Source organism: Orussus abietinus, unplaced genomic scaffold, assembly GCF_000612105.2.
Source record: "Orussus abietinus isolate OABI.00-Male unplaced genomic scaffold, Oabi_2.0 scaffold9, whole genome shotgun sequence".
NCBI lineage: Eukaryota > Metazoa > Arthropoda > Insecta > Hymenoptera > Orussidae > Orussus > Orussus abietinus.
The window spans coordinates 2,355,928-2,372,733 of record NW_019396004.1 but is presented as its reverse complement, the minus strand read 5'-3'; the positions used below and the strand labels follow the sequence as shown (position 1 = coordinate 2,372,733).

General features: G+C 46.0%; 4 protein-coding genes and 1 long non-coding RNA gene across 6 annotated transcripts in view; 3 read left to right on the top strand and 2 right to left on the bottom strand.

The window, feature by feature from the left end:
- LOC111674343 overlaps window positions 1-5,865 on the bottom strand; it is a 30,686-nt gene extending 24,821 nt beyond the window's left edge. Inside the window, exons 1-2 of the long non-coding RNA XR_002762381.1 lie at window positions 5,783-5,865; window positions 3,777-3,858 (exon numbers count right to left, since the gene is read on the bottom strand). This is a non-coding gene — a long non-coding RNA (uncharacterized LOC111674343). The remainder of the gene's footprint in view (window positions 1-3,776; window positions 3,859-5,782) is intronic.
- LOC105700986 (enhancer of split mbeta protein) lies at window positions 1,302-2,187 on the top strand. The gene is made up of 2 exons (XM_012427355.1): window positions 1,302-1,525; window positions 1,639-2,187. Exons 1-2 carry the CDS (start codon window positions 1,454-1,456, stop codon window positions 2,185-2,187), a joined length of 621 nt encoding a protein of 206 aa, XP_012282778.1. The 5' UTR covers window positions 1,302-1,453.
- A 178-nt stretch (window positions 5,866-6,043) lies between the features above and the next one.
- Window positions 6,044-11,819, top strand: LOC105700984 (trichohyalin). Of its 2 annotated transcripts, none has more exons than XR_002762380.1 (9): window positions 6,044-6,640; window positions 6,709-6,882; window positions 6,955-7,394; window positions 7,452-7,572; window positions 7,653-7,860; window positions 7,932-8,260; window positions 8,393-8,560; window positions 8,648-9,026; window positions 11,776-11,819. XR_002762380.1 is itself a non-coding variant. In XM_023434326.1 (9 exons), the coding sequence occupies exons 1-9, from the start codon at window positions 6,560-6,562 to the stop codon at window positions 8,789-8,791; spliced, it is 1,605 nt and encodes a 534-aa protein (XP_023290094.1). In that variant the 5' UTR covers window positions 6,048-6,559; the 3' UTR covers window positions 8,792-8,819. The 2 variants fall into 2 exon arrangements, 1 of the variants encoding a protein (XP_023290094.1); XM_023434326.1 differs by lacking the exon at window positions 11,776-11,819 and having other exon boundaries at window positions 6,048-6,640; window positions 6,955-7,149; window positions 7,210-7,394; window positions 8,648-8,819.
- A 132-nt stretch (window positions 11,820-11,951) lies between these two features.
- LOC105700771 (mitochondrial 2-oxoglutarate/malate carrier protein) lies at window positions 11,952-13,297 on the top strand. The gene is made up of 6 exons (XM_012426926.1): window positions 11,952-12,025; window positions 12,129-12,341; window positions 12,496-12,632; window positions 12,713-12,883; window positions 12,948-13,047; window positions 13,105-13,297. Exons 1-6 carry the CDS (start codon window positions 11,952-11,954, stop codon window positions 13,295-13,297), a joined length of 888 nt encoding a protein of 295 aa, XP_012282349.1.
- A 78-nt stretch (window positions 13,298-13,375) lies between these two features.
- LOC105700770 lies at window positions 13,376-16,805 on the bottom strand. Its single transcript, XM_023434339.1, has 7 exons — window positions 16,624-16,805; window positions 16,145-16,576; window positions 15,538-16,063; window positions 15,041-15,487; window positions 14,260-14,983; window positions 13,725-14,188; window positions 13,376-13,651 (listed from the first exon to the last, which is right to left on the bottom strand). Exons 1-7 carry the CDS (start codon window positions 16,803-16,805, stop codon window positions 13,376-13,378), a joined length of 3,051 nt encoding a protein of 1,016 aa, XP_023290107.1.
- Window position 16,806: the final 1 nt, after the last annotated feature.

The window sequence follows — 16,806 nt, the reverse complement described above, 5'->3', positions numbered from 1 at the left end:
GCGCGTATCGCGGGGGGAGAGAGAGAAAGAGAGAGCGATGGGGGGCGACGATAAGAGCGAGGGAGACAGAGGGAAGCGTATCGGGGAGTCGCGAATGGACGAAGAGGAAAGAGAGAGAGATACAATCCGTGACTGCAGGAAACGGAAGGAGCGAGGAACGGGAAGAGAGGGAGATAGAAAACGACAAAGACGGAGAGCGATGGCTCTAAGTTAGTTCAAGTTGATAGAGCTCATGAGAGAGAGGAGTGAAATCGCGAAGTGCGAAGATCGGTTCGCGACCAGTGGGTGCGACAAGGACGCGCTTATGCGATTCCTCCATAAGGACGACCACCTCACCCTCTCTACGAAGGCAAACGAGAGGTTTAGGGTGAGAGAGACGAGAGGATGCGGTCGATCGTTGAGTGGAAGAGGAGAGAGAGCGTGTCCGCTCCGAGCGTGCCGAGCACGCGCGGGGGAGAGACGGAGCTATACCCTCCACCATTCGAGAGAAAAGGGAGGCGATACCCGCCCGTATCCGTGGTAGGGCGCGAGAGCGACGCTCCTATGCCGAGCCCATGCATCAGAGAGAGAGGTACGACCTCGGGCAACCAGGTTCGGTATTGCGACAAGGAGCGCGTGACACCGGGGGACCCCGCGTCCGACAAGGACGCGTTTCCGCGGCGGGACAAGAACTTGCATAAATTTGACACACTGATCCAGACATTGTAACTAAGCAGCAGTCCTCGATTTCCCTGGTTGGGACTGACAGTCGGAAGATTTCAATTAAGATTAAATCGAGCATTCTCCCCCGTGCGACAAGATTCGCCAATTAGGAGTACCATCGCTCACACATAACCCACCGTCCCTAGTGTGGATTTTATCATAGTGGTCAGTCGCTTCCGGCATTTGCGATATAAATCGAGACGCGCGTCGATCGGGGCAATTCGCAGGGTGCAAAAAGTGTCGCGGCAAAGTGGCCGCAGAAGCGAGACGGCTCGTCCCGAACTCGCTATTCGGGTTTGAGTCTTAGCGCGGGAGGACAAGGACGAAAGAGGTCTCGGGACCCGGGGATAGTAGGCGCGGCCGACAAGGACGGCGATACGGTGACGACGCGGTCGGTGTGGGCGCGTGTCTGGCAGCTGCCGCTTACAGGTGGTGCGCTCGCCTTGGGAACCAAGCTCCACGGAGCGTTCCCACGGAAAGGCGCATCCCCACCGGACCGCCGCCCCCTCCCCTGTCCCTTCCGGATCCCCTGGCCGAGGAGGGGTATATAAAGCTCGTGCGCAGCCAGGGGACGCCATAATCACTGCGCGGAGCTCCCAGGGCGTACACGTCGTTCCTAGGTGCTCTCAGAACCGTGCACGACACGCGCCGTAATTCGCCAGGAATAACCGCAATTACTGCAATTATCTCGGTGACCACGAGACTCGCTCGTCCAAGTGCAATCGACACGTGGTGTGACCCCAGTGTGACCATGCAGATGCACGAGCAGATCCTCGCCGACGGGCAGGAGCAGCCCATCTCCAGGACCTATCAGTACAGAAAGGTAGGTGTCTCGATCCTGGTGGTTCTCGAATGATAAGATAAACCGTGTGTGCCGTTCCCCGCGTTTCTTCTTCTCTTTAAGCGTTCGATCCTAACCACTCGGTTGTTCCCCAGGTGATGAAGCCGATGCTGGAGCGCAAACGCCGGGCCCGGATCAACCGGTGCCTGGACGAGCTGAAGGACCTGATGGTGACGGCTCTGGCCGGCGACGGCGAGAACGTGGCCAAGCTGGAGAAGGCTGACATCCTGGAGTTGACGGTGCGCCACCTGCACAAGCTCCAGCGGCAGCAGCGTCTCTCGGCGAACCCGGTGATCGACGCCGACAGGTTCCGGGCGGGGTACACGCACTGCGCCAACGAGGTCAGCCGCTGTTTGGCGGCGACCCCGGGGGTCGACGTGGCCCTAGGCACCAAGCTGATGACCCACCTGGGTCATAAGCTCAACTCCATGGACAAGACGGGTCCGTTGACCATCCACGTGGCCAGCTCTCCGCAGGCCTCGCCGACCTCTGGGGCCAGCGACGTCGGCAGCGAGGACTACTCCATGCCGCTGACCCCTGCGTCGAGCCAGCCATCGCCGGTCAGGACGGACGTGGAGGCAGCCAGCCACCAGGGCCTCCTCCAGGTGGCCAAGTCGGCGGAGCCCGTCTGGAGACCCTGGTAGACAGAATCCGGTGATCCGTGGATCGTGGCAATATCCAATGGGAACCGCCTCCAACACGTGGCGGGGAGGGTCCTGGAGTGAATCCGAAAGAAGACCCCAGGACGCGGTGGCAATATCCAAGTGAAACGCGCCGATGAGGGCGGCTGATGAAGAGGATCTCAGCGAGTGGTCCAGTCACCCGACAACCGCCTGCCCAGTTGGATACGCGATCCAAATACTTGGCGACGCAATATCCAACATCCTGGGCACCGCGCCATCGGCGAGGAGGACGTCGTTCATCCCGGTGACAGCATATCCAGGGTGAAAAGTGATCCAGAGGATGCGTCTCGGAACTACCCGAGGTCCTGCAAGCCTTCAGAATTGAAGGAAAGGCGGGATCGACCATGAGACTCCTTTTGGATCCACTGGAAGCTGGAGGTGTCCTGGAGAATCCGACGATTGCGACCAACGTGCCCAGCCGCTCCTCCGGACGCGAACCAAGACTGTTCTTGTTTTACTGTTAACTTCTCCACTTTGTTTTTCACCCTCACTCTTAAATGTAGCTTTAAGGGGGTTTAAGACTTGCTCAAAGGAGCCGGAAGGGATGGGTCGAATTTCGCGACTAATATCGGACTAATATCCGACATCGAGAGATCCCGTCTCTCCTCTTAGGGTGTCCAGGGCGCGAATAGAGCGCGTTAGCGGTCGAGCTTTAATTTCGTAAGAGTTACTTTTTTTTTTCTTCTTTTTTTAATCTATTGTTTATATATATCACACTTTTATCGAGAAGCCAAGAGGACGGAGAGCAGCGCGAGTCTCTTGGAGACCTAGTTGCGAATACGTGCATATATTACATATACATATATATATATATTTTTTTAAGCCACATTCCGCGCGTTTCACCCCCAACACGTTTCAGTGGTTGTCGGTAATTGGACTTGCGCTGCTTTCGGCTCGACAGATTATTATTTAGATATATTTCCGTCGACAGAACGGATCCAAGTTGGCGCTACTGATCGCGCCGCGCCATGAATACGTCTCTCATCAGCCAATCGACTTCTACCGGTGATCCAAGAATATCGATCTATCGGGGCCACTAAATAGCGAATGCCTTGTAGGTCTCTACCCTTATTCGCCGTGTCTTTTCTATTACGACCGAATGCCGCGCGATCACGGACGCGCCGAGGACCATGTGATATAGAGAAACGTGTACCTGTGATATTTACTGTCGTAGAGGTAGCCGAACGATGGGCTATTTTTTAATAAAGATTATTCGTCGACAACGAACCGCCTCGCTCTACTGGCTCAGTTTCTTGCAATCCCCATTCCCCCCGAAAACTCCGCTCTTTCGTTCCAGTTATTAATAAATGGCGGTAAGTCTTACCCGACCGAGCTGGAATCTCGAATTTCATCTTATTTCCCTCTCTCTCTCTCCACGATTCGTTAATCCGCCATTGTTTCCCGGTTTCTCGTGGATTCCCAAGAAAGTAATGGGGGGCCCCCCTAACGTGAAATTCACGACCTGGGGAAGGAACTCTGAATACGGTTAAGCGACGCATCCCCGAGTTCCCGCAGGACTTAATTTACGCTTATGGAGAATTCCGACTCACCGATCACGACCTGGTGCAGCGGCGCCGAGGTGTAACCAAGGTGGAGCCCTTCGCCGTCTCAGCTACCACCTTCCACGAGCACCTGAAACGATCGCAGAATCTTCAGGACGTTAACACAACCGAGTATCTAGAAATCCCTGGTCGGTCACTTACATGCGACCGTTCCCGCAGTAAAGCGCATTTATACTATTCCTCGGCCACGAAACTCCCGACATTTTTCATCCCCTCCAACTTAGTGTCAAGTGAAGTCGCTTCACCCCGAGAGCCTCCTGGCACGTTTTCACAGCCCACGAGGTGTCTATAAATAATCCCTTATAAACTAACCCCGTACCCCCTCCTGCTCGAAATCCTCCTCCGACTCGAAATTCCTCACAATAGAACTCTCTCTCTCTCTCTCTTTCTCTCCCTCTCCTCCTATTTTTTCTTATTTTTTTTTCCCCTCTCGACGAAATCACGATCCACCCCCAGCGGGTTCGGCGAGGCCGGGGAAAAAGTCCGCTTGCGATCCGCTCGAGCGGATTTTCCGTGACTCCACTCGTAGGAAGAACCTTAACGTCGAGGGATTATCAACCGTATCGCTTGGGTGCTTCCGCGAGATTCGCGAAATCGGGGAAACGCTCCCTCGGCGATCGATCGACCAACGACCCCCCGCGAATCGTTTCGTGACCGAAGAAACGCCGACGACCGTCCTCGGCCAATCGAGACCGGAGAAATCGCGGAAACGCTTAATCGTCGGCGATTATCGCGTGACGTAGTTCATCTTCCAGAAACTGAGTAATTTAAAAATATCCGCTCGGAATGCCCTAGTCCATGTTTCCACGCGATACACTTCGAAATTTCGGTATATAATTGAGGTTAGGATTTTGGTACACGAGTGCAGGGATTTTCTATCCTGGATATTATTTCAGGTTTACTGATTTTCTATCGCGTGGTTGGACCCCAATTGGGGGTTACTTGTGGTAGGCTTAATATCGCATATTATATTAATGAAAAGCGGTGGATATGGTATAAATACTTCTGCGGCTCCTCGGTCACGTGGGTCACGTACAGTGGCGAACATGAATGCCTTCCCACAATACATTGGTAGCACGTTATCCATAAGGAAAGCATTCATGTCCGCCAGTATACGTCCCCTGAAGTTAGCCGCGATCAACCTTGATCTTGTTTGCATCGGGCCTAGATCGGCCAACCCCAAAGGGAGTTCCCCGAACTACCGGATGGGCACAAATGGCCGAACAAAAGGGTATAAATAAATCCCCTCCTATGTTACTCCTAACCTAGAATTGACGCGCCGCGTGGCCGAGACGCGAATGCTCGAATTATCGCGGGGCTTCTCTACTCCGATGGACGACTCGCTCCCGACTTTCGTCGCTTTTATTTCATAGCCTAAACGTGATAGGTAACGAATGAAATTCCTAACGATTTCTCATCGTTCGAAGGAAATATAGATCGGCATTTAAACAATTTCGAGCAGCGCCTCCTGGTTAAGCCTGATAACCCAGGCCTGAAAAACCCAGAAATGACCAGGGTTCAATGGAGAAATTTAATTCTAACCTTTTAGGGGATTGCTTTAACCTCTTCGCGACTGATCACTCGCCCTAGGAATAAAATATCTCCTCGAGGACATGTTTTTTGGAACTCTTGTTCAACCAGAGGTCGAGTCGTTAACGCGGCTTCTCTCTAGTTTCCTCGTTTCCTTGTTGGGCCACTCGCGCCATATTTACTCCTTGTGAAAATTCCAACCGTCTGGAGTGTCGCCCCCTTCACGCGCGGGCAATTCGAGGAACTCCCAGGCTAGTGACGAGAAGTCGCAAGTCCGCAATCGGGCAAAGGCGTAACACGTGTCCGCGGATAAATGGAGGTTAACGTGTCCCTAAATCGGCGCAGGACGGGTCTGAGAGGCCCAGAGCTGGGCCCGTGGGTCCCAGAGAACGCGGCCGGGCCCCGCGATGCCTGGGGATCTCAAAAACGGGGCCTATTTGCCAAAGCTACAATGTTATACTCACTTTTACCAGAGACGAAACCGCCACCCAGCTGTAGCACGTGCTCCCGGCCCGAACACACATGGCGCTTCGCCGTCATCTTGCGGCGCTTTCCCGAAGCTTCTCGCCCGTTGTCGTTGGTAATGTCGCGACCGCCAACCTCATCTTTACTGCCAACTCTTCGCCAGACATAAAAAATGTATAAATCTATTATTCCACGTATCACACATCACCTTTTCGTTTCGCCACCTTGAAAAAATCGGACGTTTCTAACGGTTTAGATTATGCACGAAATACAACTTGTCATGTCTACTGTTTTAATAAAATTGTTTTGGTTTTATTCGCTTGAGATTAGCAGCCCTTGATACTCTTTTCAGAATAATCTCAACTCCCGGAATGTCGGTTCAGAGAATTCTACGTGCTAATTTTTCGAGGATGAACTGTGATGCGTTTTATGTTTGCGCTTAAACTTTAAAAAATGACCGTCTAATTATGAGGTTAAGTGCGCTTTGGTCATTCGATGACATGTATCGTGTAGTTTGAAATTGTGGAATAAATTCTTGGGGTATCGTGTATGAGTTTTGTGTCTTTATTAAATCCTTTTATTGCATCGACTTCTGCAAGTTTATTTCAGGAAGTGCTGTAGCTTTATTTGCATCTTTTTGTGTTACTCTGTATATTGATACTAATTGACTGGTTGCTAGGAGACCTGTATAGAGATAAACATATCCTGTGGTTCGATATCGTAGAGGGGTTGATATAATTAAAGTAAGGTTTTTCTATATTTGCCGTGTTTTCAAAATGGTTAGAAGAGAAAAAGATTCAGTTAAAATGCACACAACATATTACTTGAAGCCTGGACAAACGTTGAAAAATACTAAAGTGAGTAAATACATTTTTGCATAATTGGTTAAATACGTTGTATTGATTTAATATTCTACCGTTAACAGGCATCGGAGAGGGCTCTCGCCCTGGTTATTAATAAAAGAGCGTTCCAGCAATTTGTAGATCATGTTACAGAGGATGAACGGAATGCCGAAATTGCAAAAAGGGAAGCGGAAAAATTACAAGAGTTCAAGAAAGCGACGTACGAAATGTCCAAAACCTGGGACAACACGATAGAGGTCGATTTTTTTCTTATCACTCAATGGTAGATATAATAATTATGTAATGTTATTTAATACTATTAATTTCAGAATATTCAACGGAGGAGAAAAGATGAACTACTAACCAAACGGAAACGAGAAGAGGCTGAGAGAATGCAATTCGCAAAGAAAATGGCTGCAAAGAAAGCGGCTGAAAGAACTGAAATAGTCAAAGAAGCGAAGAAATTACTCTTGTACAGAAAACCGCAGTGTAGAGCTATCAATCAAGCCCTTTTAGCTTCCGAGGCAAGTATAGCCAAAATTAATTCAAGCTTTGAAACAGTGGAAAATATTTGGTTCTTTCAGTGTTTCAGAGAACTCGAAGCTCAGATTGCATTTAAAAAGACTCTAGAAGGAATTGATAGAGAAAGAGATAAAGAATATGTAAATTTAATGAGAAAGGATGTAGAGAATTATAAAGAAGAAGAGAAAAAAAAGGCCGAGGAAGTGCTAAAAAAAAATCGAACACATGGCATACAACTGAAAAGACAGTATGTAATATTTTAAATGTTATTAAATAAATAAGAAGTCTAATCTCTATTTCTTAGGATTGAAATATTGGGAAGTGACTTAAAAAGGATGGAAGCAGCGGAATACGAAGCTCAGAAGCGAGATTTAAAGATCATGGAAAATGAACTGAACCTCATAAAACAATGCGAAGCAGACGAAGTACAAAGATTTATTTACATTTGAATTATCCCAATATTTGAACGCAGCTTGATTTTTAAATTAAATAAAACCTTGCCTAGGCTGATAAGAAAAAGAAGATGACGAATCAAATGCTCTTAGAGGCTATAGAACAGAAAAAAGCCTATGAATCGGAAGACAAACGAGCCGAGGAATTTCAGACTAAAGCACTGGAAGTGTATCTAAGATCCAAGAAACGAATTCAACAGATGCACAAATCGCTCATGAAGGAAGAACAAGAAGAACGAATCCGTCGTGCCGAGAATATTGGTAAGAACTTGTTTTCTTTTTTTTTATCAGCTTCAAAATACCGAAGTCACAAATTCTATTATAATTTCTAGTGAAGAAATTGGCTGAGCGGATGAAAACGGCACAGGCTTCTGAGGAAGAAAAGATTCAAAAAGTGGCAGAAGAAAAGGAAGCACTGGAACGACAGAAGCTCGAAGAGCAGAAAAGATACGACGAGAAGTTGAGAGCTGAATTACTGGAATTCAGGAAGCAGGCAGAACGGGAGAGACGTAAACGAGAGCAGGAAGAAAAGCAGCTAAAGGACTGGGAGACTTTACAGCGGTACAAAAGAGACGAGTACAATAAACGAGTGCAGCAGGAAGAGAAGAAGAGACAATGGGACAAGAAAATGCAGACTGCCAGAACCTTCCAGCAACAAGTCGTAAGAATAATTTTATACTTCCGTTATCTTTCTCGGTTTCCACTTCCACTTATCTTAACAGTTTCCTAACCTTAAAATTACTTACAAGATTTACTGTCAATTAACCTGAGTTGTATCTGTATTTACTAACAGATGGAAAAGGAGGCAGAGCGACGACATGAGGAGATGTTGAACGACGACTCAGCTGTTATTAAAAAAATGATTCAGAGCACCAACGATAGAGTTTTGGCATACGGTCAAGAAGTCATCGAAGAGTCGAGAGGCGTGAGGCCTCTCTTCCCGATTTTAAAAGTCATCGAAGTAATTCTTTAACATTTAATTCCTGTACCTTAACATCGAAGTGGTTAACATCAAATAGAGCTGTTAACTTCTTATTTTTATTTTTAGGGATTCAAAAAAGAAATTGGAATGCTACCAATGAAACAACACGTGGAATTGGCTTCGGAAGCACAACCGAAACTAAGGAGGTCGCGGAAACCTCAAACAATTTGTAGTAACCCTATACCCGAGCACCAAATACATTATTTATAAACCTTCGTCTTTTATTAACTCAACATTCTACGACTGTGATTTTATTTGGGAAGAGGAATTTATAATGGAAGGTGGACTGCTATTTTGACTGCAACTTTGAAGGCTTAATTTGCTTGACGTATATTATGCTGGTACCATGTATCTGAATAAATGATAGACTGAAATCAACAATACCATATTGTTTAACATCTGGGATTACCATATTGTAAAGCCAAGGAGAGACTGAAACGTAAAGGTAGAACTACAATAATTTAATAATTGATAATGATGATTAATAATACATTATTTAAAAAGGAACTTACTTTAAAGCCGTGTAAAATAACGCTTTTGCTTTCGGTAACATTCTCAGATTGATTCTCCTGATCGGTGGATAAAGGCACCTGAATGGTGCTTCTCGAGGTGCTGAAAATTCGATTTCGAATTTCCTGAAGTCTCTTCTGTTCCTTTTTGGATAAAAATCCATTTTTAGGTTCATACCCCAAAATTCTGTATTCTCTGGACTTGCTTAGAAAATCTTGAAATTGCTCTACCATGACCAACAGGTCCTTAATCTCTCCTTCTTGCTTCAGTAAAGCTTGTTTGTATTTAAGAATCTAATAAAATGCGAATATATCAGATTTTGCAAATACAGTATAATTCTGAATAATTTATTTGGGATTAAACGACTAGCCTCGGAGTGCATCAAATCCTTGTACAAGTCTCTGTCGAGAGGACTGACTCTGAAATCAGGATTTTGGTTCGAAGCAGCCAAATGTGTAGTCTTGACTTCGTCTAATTCCTCCAAAGCGAGGCGCAATTCCTCAACTTCTATTCTGTAGGCTTCAGCTTGGCTGATCTTTGATTTCAGAGTCTCCAAGTCTTCTCCCAAAGAAGAATACTCAATCAGCTACAAAAGAAAAGAGCATTAGTCAGAGTCTTATTTTTGTCTCACTGAGAATTCGTTACTGGCGATTCTTGAGTTACTCTCAATCGAAGCTGATCCCTTTCTTCGACGACGAGACTAACTGGCTCCTTTATGATTTTTTCTATCCGGGATTTAAGTCGATTCCTTTCCTCGGTTATTTTCTTCAACTCTAAACGCAGCACTTTCAATTCATTGTCCAGCTCGAGGCAACTCTCCGTCAAGGCCTTAACTTGCTTCCTCAAATCCCCTGTTTCTTCGACCACCTTTTCAAAGTCTTTCAGCCTTTCCGTCAGTTCTTATTAAGAGAAATCATCGTCACGAGCTTTTTCTAACATCTACTTGTTTACAAAAGACCATCTCGAGCACCATTATTCTGTATCCGCAGTTTGACGAAGTCTTCGCTGAACTTCCCCTTTTCGTCCTTCGTCATGGCCACCAGCGACATTTCCCCTCTTTCAACCATCTCCAACAGCTTCAAATTATTTTCTGGACCAGACATTACCTGGTCCCGGTCGAAGTTTTCGATCTGCAATAAAAATTTAAACACAACTTGTGTGACCCAATGAGCATACAAAATTATTTCTGTACAAGGGAGATTACCTTCTTCGCGATGCAATTATTTAGAGCGACTTCCTTCTCCTTCAAGGAGTCGTATCGTTGCTGAAGAGTGTTAAGGTTCATCTTAAGCTGACCGACCTCGACGTGGAGCTGCATTTTCTTCCTTTCAAGTGCCAATAAATGGGTGTAATATCGTCTTTGCCCAGCCGGCAGGGAATAAACCCTTTCGATAATGTGGAGTCTTTCTTCTTCGACCAAGCCCAGCCTCTTCAGCTGGATCCTCAAGGAATCCACTATCCTCGCCAATTCCTTCGTGCCCAGCAACATCCTGCCGAAATTGTTCCCCTTAAAAAAGGGAACACCGAGATAAATGTACCAATATGCGTAATAAATATGTAATAAGTCTATTTCGTAGCCGAAATACTTGGGAATCCCCTATGTTCTTCAAGGCTTCCTCGGTAATGGCTTCGTATCCTTGGCAGGAAACGCTCTCCATCGCATGTACCAACTTTTCCTGGTTTAGAAGTAAACTTATAATTCTATTTAACATGGAGAAGTGCATGTCGTGTCATTACTTGATGTTTTGTCAGCCTTTCAAGCCTCGCCAGGGTCGCCATTAAATCATCCTTGATTAATCCTTGCTCGGTTGGCAGATCATTGTCGTTCTTAAATTTATCCAAAGCCATCGAGAGACTTTCGTTCGCAGCCAAGGAGTCGCCATCTTGGCACTGATGAAATCTTGTTAATTGGAGAATTTTCATTTTGCCTACATTAAGTTCGAACGGGGAGCCTCACCGTGGTTTTCAGCTGCATGAGCATGTCGTTGTTGATCGACATTTTTAAGAAATGGTAAATCTGCTCTCTCTGGCAGTTAAGCATTTTTTGCAAATTTCCGATGTGCTCATCCTTCCGAGCGAGTAAACTCTTGACGTAACTGTCTGCTCCGTCGAAGCTTAAATTATTCTCCGAATTCGGCTCCTGCAATGGTACGGAATACGGTTAAATGATGAAACATTTGGAGAGATTTCAACATTCAATGCTGACCTGCACGATTGGCTTGGACTCCTTTTCTACTGGTGTACATTCGTATGTGTTGCGAGGAAGCAGCCTCTTTTCATCCCCGCCATCTTGAAATCTTTCGCAATTCCTCAGCGAAGACTTCGAGTCTTCGAACTCGTCGTCGCCGCTGCTCGATGAGGTTTCGAACTCGTCCAAAGTCGTCCAAGACATGTTAATTCGAGATTAAATTTTCTCCTCGATGTCTGTCGATGATTTCCCTCTCTACTTGCGGTGGACGGAAGGAAATGGACAGTCAAAAAGCGATGGAGAAAGATGGGGCGCACGCGAAATTCGTTTCACGCGGTATTTCCCATGCCCGAAGGGGCATTCACGTTACATGCTCTGAAATTTCGTGCAATTCCGAATTTGCCAAAATAGGAAAACGGATGTGATCGGAAGTTGAAGGGAATAAAAAAAAAAGAAGTGAATTTCAACGGTTTAACTGCGGGTGCTTGATTTGTAGAAATGTTGAACCGCCTGAAACGATACGGAGGTCGTTCAAGTGAAAGCTTTGAAAATCGCTGCCGACCTTCTCGACGGATGGACTAACCTGAAAACCAGCTTGGATTTGATAATACACATTTAAAATAGAAATTATTACTGGGGCATGTTTTCAAATGCATACACGTGAGTATCGACATGTCTGAAAAAGAGGAAGCAAAACCGAAGCCCCTTCCACCTGTTGTTAATTTCCTAAAGGCCGGGCTGTCAGGGTAAGCGCGAGGAACATTTCCCGAAACTTCCACATATCTTGAAGGCACAAATTGTATTTTGAAATTCCTATTAAGAAACTAATGATTACTCCACTCCTACCAGAATGTGCGGTACTTGCATTTGCCACCCGATGGACGTGATGAAAAACCGAATGCAAATGTCTCCGGGTGTCCCCGTGTCGGAAATTATCAAGAAAATCTCGAAGACGGAAGGAATTTTCAGTTTCTACTCAGGACTTTCGGCAGGCCTCGTGAGACAGGCCACCTACACAACGACCAGGCTGGGAATTTACAACCAACTGCAGGATTACTGGAAGTAATCTCATTTCAAACGTTTCCAAAGTCCTGCTCCACCTCGCAACTTCGAGGCCCGAAATATCCGGTTTCAGTTATTTATTAGCAACGACCGCCAGCTAATACGATAGATCTATGGTGATCGATGCGAAATCTCTATGGATTTTCAATTTCAGAGCGAATTACCCGAGTCCTCCCAATTTTCGGGTTTTGTGCGGCATGGCGATGTGCTCCGGCTGCTGCGGAGCTTTCGTCGGCACTCCAGCAGAGGTCGCCCTGGTCAGAATGACTTCGGATGGACGATTACCACCGAGTAACGGAATTGTCCCACTTATGAAAACGTATAAATTGCTGTAGCTGTACACGTAACTGTATCCTCTTCCTGCCAGCTAGGTGAACGAAGGAATTATAAGAACGTATTCGACGCTTTCTTGCGAATCGCCAGGGAAGAAGGACCGACGACACTTTGGCGTGGAACCGTCGCCACAGTTGGTAGAGCAGCCGTCGTCAACGTCTCCCAACTGGCAACTTACAGCCAATCTAAACAGATCATCTCTACCAAATGTATCTCAATTTTGAACTGATTAACCTAATCTTCAACTACTCTAAAAACAAAACTCTTCCCCAGTTGGCGTCCCTGAAAGCCTGGTGTTGCATTTCTACGCATCCATGGTGTCGGGCTTCTTCACCGCGTTCAACTCCATGCCCTTCGACATTGCGAAGACAAGGTACGCAAGGTAAACCCTAGTTAACATTAATTTAAAGGGACCTTCTGTTCTTCGCAGAATCCAGAATTCGAAATCATCAGGCAAACCACCAGGAGTGATCACCGTGATTATGGAAATCACGAAGAAAGAGGGAGTCCCAGCCCTTTGGAGAGGATTTTGGCCCACCTACGGTAGAATAGGACCCATGACTATGATCGTCCTCATCCTGAACGAACAGTTCACACATTTATACAGAGCAATCTTTAAGTAAAATTTACTTTCGGACTCCTGATATTCAGCTTCACAATAAAATGACAGAAAGGGAATACCCCAGCCTCTGTTTCCAGAGTTAGAAGTGCCTAAACTCGACGAAACATTTGTCGACGTTTGCGTTGCGATAGTCTAAAGCCAGTTGAGAGAAGAGTGAAGCAGCCTTCAGCATGTTGGTCTCCGTCTTCTTCGACGTGGAGCTGAGGGCTCGGGAGAATTTTCGCAGGATCTTTTCAGTCATCGAAAGAGTCGTCTTCATGGCCGGGCTGATGCAGACCATGGTCCCGGTTAACCTGTGTTCTCCATCGTGCAGCAAGAAATGGGCCCCTTGCAGTTTTACTGGGTCGAACTTGATCTGCAACAAGGAGTTGTCAATACTTGGGCTCGGTTCCTAATCGTTTCCGCAAAATTTATTTTGGTCTACTAACTCCGGAACTCTCTGCGATCAGCTTCAACCTCGGCCATTTGTAAGAACTCAGGGCCCCATGGAACAATTGCTCGATCCCGACTGCACAACGTTCGGAAGTGTCGTCCCAAGTTGGAAGCTTCACGTCCGACATCATGACAGAGGATTGTCTCCTGCGAGATTCATGGGTGACATCAATGCCCGCCTCGAAGGTGTTGGCATCGACATCATAACTTCCTTTGATGGCGAAGATCACCCAGTCGATGAAATTCTGGGAGTAGCTGTAATATGGGTCCATGTCCACCACTAAGACCTTCATTTTCTCCTGGTTCTTCGTGGGATAACAATACAAGTCTATGGCCAGATAGCCGAAATAGCCCTTCTCTTGAAGAGCCCTTGAAATCTCATCGACTGATGGCTTCAACTCTGCGACGTTCATCGAGCTCATCGGGAACATGAAGCCAAATGTTGAGAAGTGAGCGTCCTCTATAAATTAATAAATGTCATTAATTTGTACCATTGCACATAATGTTCAGGGATCGTTCAATGTTAAGTACCTAAACGTATCTGGTCAGCAGTGCCCGTCCACTCTGGTTTCCTCCCAGAACTAAGTCCAGGGATAAAAAGGTTAACGATCACCGAAGTGTGGACTTTCTTGCTGAGTACAGCTTGTATCAGACACCCAACCTTGACCATGTGACTGTAGAACTCCTTCCAAGACCTAAATAACGATGGGATCCTGGCAGCCATCGAAACGACTCTAGGCAAGTGTCCTGCCAACATCCTCTGGAACTCCGACCTCAATTCAGGTTCAGCCTTCCACCTGTCTCCGTAAAATTCAGCCTGCTTCCTCAATTCTGGCATGAAAGGGACCGTTATGTGATTTATAAGAAAGATGGCAGAGTTCTGCTTAGAAGCAGCCAGGTTGAGCTTGATCAGCCACATGCAGATCTCGCAGTTGGAGCAGATCAGTTCAGCCAGGTTCGAGCAAAGACTGTTGTAGTCCTTGATGTTGGAAACGCAGACAGGCTGACTGAGGCCTAACTTTTTTATGAAGTCCGACACGAAGGACTTGTTCAGGAGATCCTGCTGGAGCGCCATTTCTGGACATAAATAGGGGATCTTCAGGTTCCCAGACACCCTGACATCGCACTCGTCCATTATCCAGGGCAGGATGTACGCGGGTTTATCAGAGACTTTCTGCAAGATAGCTTCCATGGTATCCTTGGAACAATGGAGAATCCTGGAGACGTTCAGAGATCGGTTCTCAAAGGTCTTTGCCTGAAATTCATAAGATCGTGAGGGTGGAACGTTTCTTTAAGAAGGCGTTCCCCTCACCTCTGATAAACTCAGAAACGTAATTCGTTCTCGATAGTTTCCTCCAGGTTGAACAGACTCTAAGATGTCGTAGTACATGGCCAGAAGGTTCTGCGTCGCTTTCACTGGTAGAATGTAGATGACCTCGGCGTTGGGATTCCTCAGGAAGGATATCTTCAGGCTCATAAAATTCTGCTGAATTCTGAACACCTTAGCTGGCAAGTTTCTCCTGGCGTCAAGACGATAACCCAGTGATGGCAGATGGACTACCACGTGAGGCCCCTGAATTAATTTATCAAAATCCCGGATCAACTCCTTCATCAGTTCTTTCGTTTCTGTTAGAGATGTCAGCATTCTTCGCAGATATCGCTCATGCATCTGACGCTTCTTCTTCACAACGATCCACGAACACCACAAGACACTTGCTGCTATATATTTGCATTCTGACTCCTTCAACCTTTTGCGGGACTAATGAAAGAACCGCTCCAGTTATTAAATATAATTATCATGTTATGTTAAAGCAGTCGAATTTGTATGGCAATTACTTGATGACCACGCCAGGTTTTTTGTATAATCATGGCGGCTACGTCTTTTCCATCCATCTCATGCATTTGTGGTACCCAACTATTCAACCACTTTGCTTCATTTTGAACGGCCAACAGCTGCAGCAAATCCCTCTTCGATAAGGTAAAATTCACCCCGTTCTCTGGGATTTTTGAAAGGAACTTGAAGGTTGACGTTGAGTTTAAGCGGATACTGGGAACCCTACGATTCCTCAGCAACTTTTCGATTTGTGGACGCAACACCAAACACCACTTGGAACGCAATTGCCTACCATGAGCATCCAACAGTTTCGTCCAGATTGGGCAATCTTTAAATGAAGCATCGACGAATTTCAAATAACCAATTTTTTTTGCCTCCTCAACGGAAGGAGTGACAAAAGAATCCATTTTCATGACTTTCTCAATAAAATCCCTGTTCGAAGATAAACCGATGGTCGACCTACGACCTTCGAGTGGTTCCTTGAAAGACTCTGCTTCAAAACTGAAATTAACATTTTCTTTTATATTTCTTTTTTGTTAATTCCTTGCAGGAGGAAATTTAATTGAATACTGGGAATCCTACATTGGCTTTTCGATGGATTTCATCCTCGAGAAGGTCTTCATTCGAAGTAACGTAAGTTCTTGCTTGAATTTAAGGTCAGAATCGTCGAATTTCGAGAATCCTGTTTCTTTTGGTCTAGAAATGACATTTCGAGTGGGCTCCAAATTTGGAAGAGCTGTATTTTTCCAAAGACACTTGCAAGATTCATTCCCTTCCTCGTTGAACGAATCAGTGATGTGGAAATTTTGTTTCTCTAAGATTTTTATGATTTTCGCAAAGGGCACACGAGACGGGAGCTGAAGACGTTCCTTCCCCTCAGCTGAAACGTCGGTCATTATTTTTAGATGGTATTCCTGGCAGATTTCTTCGATCTTCATAAGTTCATCTTTTGCGTGATCATAGAAATGTTTGGTCGCTTCAAGTATTGCATCCTCTCCTTTACCTGCATTTTTGCTGTAGGTCCGTAAAATTATCAATTTAAAAACAGTGCTCTATATTACGAAAAAATATTTGGATCCGATTTGAACCTCAATTCCTTCGCAATTTCCTCTTTTCTTTTGGTAATGGTAAGCCTTAGGGCACGGTTTTCTTCCTCCAATGTCAGCAAACTGCTTTGCAACAATTTTGCTATCCGAATTTCATTTTCTCTACCATCTAGTCGTTTTCTGCTTCGAGAAGTCATC

Bases quoted from the DNA above. Each gene is read 5' to 3' on its own strand.
- LOC105700986 (XM_012427355.1), top strand. From the start codon at position 1,454: ATGCAGATGCACGAGCAGATCCTCGCCGACGGGCAGGAGCAGCCCATC. The intron at 1,526-1,638 runs GTAGGTGTCTCG...GTTGTTCCCCAG, and splicing joins GGACCTATCAGTACAGAAAG to GTGATGAAGCCGATGCTGGA.
- LOC105700984 (XM_023434326.1), top strand. From the start codon at position 6,560: ATGGTTAGAAGAGAAAAAGATTCAGTTAAAATGCACACAACATATTAC. The intron at 7,573-7,652 runs GTACAAAGATTT...AACCTTGCCTAG, and splicing joins AACAATGCGAAGCAGACGAA to GCTGATAAGAAAAAGAAGAT. The intron at 7,861-7,931 runs GTAAGAACTTGT...TATAATTTCTAG, and splicing joins CCGTCGTGCCGAGAATATTG to TGAAGAAATTGGCTGAGCGG.
- LOC105700771 (XM_012426926.1), top strand. From the start codon at position 11,952: ATGTCTGAAAAAGAGGAAGCAAAACCGAAGCCCCTTCCACCTGTTGTT. The intron at 12,342-12,495 runs GTAATCTCATTT...TTTCAATTTCAG, and splicing joins CAACTGCAGGATTACTGGAA to AGCGAATTACCCGAGTCCTC. The intron at 13,048-13,104 runs GTACGCAAGGTA...TGTTCTTCGCAG, and splicing joins TTCGACATTGCGAAGACAAG to AATCCAGAATTCGAAATCAT.
- LOC105700770 (XM_023434339.1), bottom strand. From the start codon at position 16,805: ATGACTTCTCGAAGCAGAAAACGACTAGATGGTAGAGAAAATGAAATT. The intron at 16,577-16,623 runs GTAATATAGAGC...ACGGACCTACAG, and splicing joins TCGGATCCAAATATTTTTTC to CAAAAATGCAGGTAAAGGAG. The intron at 14,984-15,040 runs GTGAGGGGAACG...TATGAATTTCAG, and splicing joins CGTTTCTGAGTTTATCAGAG to GCAAAGACCTTTGAGAACCG.